The following is a 2884-nucleotide window of genomic DNA, read 5'->3' as shown; positions in this document are numbered from 1 at the left end:
TCTTCAAAAATACTGTTCCTATGTGATGATTCTTGAAAAATCATATCCCATGTTAATGTTTAGATTTGAACAGAGCAGGGGTGTTGGAAAAGTACTTGACGAAAAATAAATAAAGAATGTCATAAAATGTAAGCCAAAAATCCTACAGGCTGAAAGCAATAAAATAGGAAAAGTTCTAATATCTTGAAAGAGATTTTACTATTATTATGATTAAAAATATTGGCAAAAGCAAAAACAGAAGCCGAGAATTATTGCATTAGATAATGACAAAATAGAAACTTTTTCTCATCGAATTAAAAAAAGGAACCTTTTCAGCATATGCTAAGAAATGTAAATTGCTTGGACTATAACATCAATGCATTAGCCACCCCATATGAACAAAAAAATGGGAATGAAGATATGCCATCGTAACTTCTACTCTATTCATCCTCCCCTGCTTCTGCACTCACTCACATCTAAAGACTAACTTTCAGGTCAAAATTTCTTCAAACCTCAACAAAAATCAGTTCCGGCTTCGATCCAAAACACAAGGATATAACATCAAAAATTCTACTTTAATTGCTACAATAACGAGATTGCGAGACCATTTCTGATGAATATAAAAGAAAGTACATAAATACTCATATATTGTACTTGCTTCAAAGCTGGCTTTAATAACAGCATAACTAATCCGGTTTAGCATGCATGAGGATCACCTAGAAACTCTTCCAATTCCTAAAGGAGAAGTTCAATTCTCTCTTATAGCAAAAAACAGAAAGGCTCCAAACCAATTCCAAAGCATTAAAAGGGAAAATGAAATAGCTCTCTATATGACATAGTCAGACCATTCAGTAATGTGTGAAGTATGATCCATGATAAAACTTGGAATCTTGTCAAGCTTAACGGGGTTCTCCAGGCCTCCAATCAATCTAGCCGGGTTCCCGACGGCAGTAGTCTTGGGAGGCACATCCTTTAACACCACAGAGCCAGCACCAATCTTAGCTCCATCACCAATTTTAATATTTCCCAAAATACAAGTGCCAGCACCAATCAAAACTCCATCTCCAATCTTTGGATGTCTATCACCACAAACCTTACCAGTTCCTCCTAATGTCACGTTATGTAAGATTGATACATTGTTTCCAATAACAGCAGTCTCTCCAACAACAACTCCAGTAGCATGATCAAAAAATACTCCACTCCCAATCTTAGCCCCAGGATGAATATCCACAGCAAAAACCTCAGACACCCTATTTTGTATCAACAAGGCCAAAACTTTCCTCCCTTGTGACCATAAATTATGTGCTATCCTATGTGCTTGACATGCAAGGAACCCTTTATAATTCAAAAAGCAATGCACATAACTTATACATGCAGGGTCTCTTTCTTTAACAGCTTTTAAATCTTCCTTGACAGCTTTTACAATTCCTTTATCTTCCAACACAACCCCCATGAATATATCAAACAGAGTACAACTTGGAAGACTTGAATTGCTTAACTTGATTGACAAATGGTTTGCCAAAGCACATTCTAATGAATTCTGAGACAAAATTGAGCTGTAATAATAATTTGACAAGATGGGCTCTTGCTCAGCATCTAACCTTGCCTCTTCGTTCATTTTCAGCCATAAAGAACCAATCTCTGCTACTTCTCCTTCTTCTTCAAAAGATAAATCAGCAATTTTTCTGGTGTGGATGCCATTTGTGTGGTTTTCGCTAAAGGGTATGCTTGAAACATGGTCAGTAAAAGTGGGTCTGCAGAATTTTACATACTTGTAATGGATTTCATCAGGTTGAGACCTGTTTGGACACTGGGAAACTCGGGAAGGCTCGGTTGTTCTTGAGGTGTCGATACAAGTAGCCATGGATTTGGAAAGCTTGTGAGAATGTTTCGTGGATGAGAGTATTGATGGAGAAGAGTGAGTATGAGAGAGAACACGAGAGTCGTTGGTATCTAAAGCAAGGGGTAAGGGACGAGGTGTCCCCAGAACTTTCATGGAAAATTGAGATTTTCGGGGAAAATGTTTAGCTTTCCGCTAATGATTTAATATACTTTCTTGTGGTTTTGCCCAGATTTTCGGTGTTCAGAGCATAATTTTATAGGGCTCTAACCTGTCCCACCAAGGGTAAAAATGGTATTTCAGACTATAGTCAAATACAAATTAATCCCGTAAGAAAAATCAAAGTATAATAATTTATTTAGATTCAGTAAAAATATAAAGAATAGCTAAATAAAATTATAAAAATTTAAGAATTTTTAAATATTTTGTCATATTAAGCCAAGTCTAAACATATTAGCTTTTATTTTATCTTTAAATAGAAAGAAAATACGCTTTAACGCATTTAAATTTTTTTATATTGCTAACAATGTTAATGTCAATTAATTTAAAATTCAGTAATTTTTTGCAAAAAACTAAAAATATTAGTTTGATAGATAAAATTATAAAAAGAATTTCAGGTATAAATATTTTCAAAAGAATTTCCATTTAATAGTAACATATTATCAGTTTTAAAGAAATACAAATATTATTATTCATTTATCCATATAAAATATGTACTCTAACTTAATTTAACGTTAATTAAAATAATTTATTTTTAAAAATAAATAACTTGTTCTTTTCTTCTATATTTTAATCATTTTAGTTTTTTTAAATTTCAATTATTTTTACTTATGTGGAGACAATTTTATTTATGTAGAAAAATAAATAATTCTTTTTCATCTTTAATTTTCTATTTCAATTCTTTTAAAAAATAATCTTGATAATGCTATCAGCATGGTTATAATTTTTCAATTTTTTATTTAGATTTGTGTGAAAAATGATTAAAGTTGTTGAATATATAGATAACATTAGTCCAAATTTTATCATACCTTTCCTCCCCTAATATTAAAATTTCTTGCTTTTTTA

The 2884-nt window shown here is 32.1% G+C and overlaps 1 protein-coding gene across 1 annotated transcript; it reads right to left on the bottom strand.

Annotated features, from left to right (window-relative positions):
* Positions 1–264: 264 nt before the first annotated feature.
* LOC108461842 (serine acetyltransferase 1, chloroplastic-like) lies at positions 265–2079 on the bottom strand. The gene has a single exon (XM_017761807.2). The coding sequence runs from the start codon at positions 1973–1975 to the stop codon at positions 806–808; it is 1170 nt and encodes a 389-aa protein (XP_017617296.1). The 5' UTR covers positions 1976–2079; the 3' UTR covers positions 265–805.
* Between the last annotated feature and the right edge of the window lie 805 nt (positions 2080–2884).

This window comes from Gossypium arboreum, chromosome 13 (genome assembly GCF_025698485.1).
Source record: "Gossypium arboreum isolate Shixiya-1 chromosome 13, ASM2569848v2, whole genome shotgun sequence".
Classification (NCBI taxonomy): domain Eukaryota; kingdom Viridiplantae; phylum Streptophyta; class Magnoliopsida; order Malvales; family Malvaceae; genus Gossypium; species Gossypium arboreum.
The sequence above is the reverse complement of the archived record's forward strand: the minus strand, read 5'-3'. Positions and strand labels throughout refer to the sequence as shown.

Coding starts and splice junctions, on each gene's coding strand:
- LOC108461842 (XM_017761807.2), bottom strand. CDS start 1,975: ATGAAAGTTCTGGGGACACCTCGTCCCTTACCCCTTGCTTTAGATACC.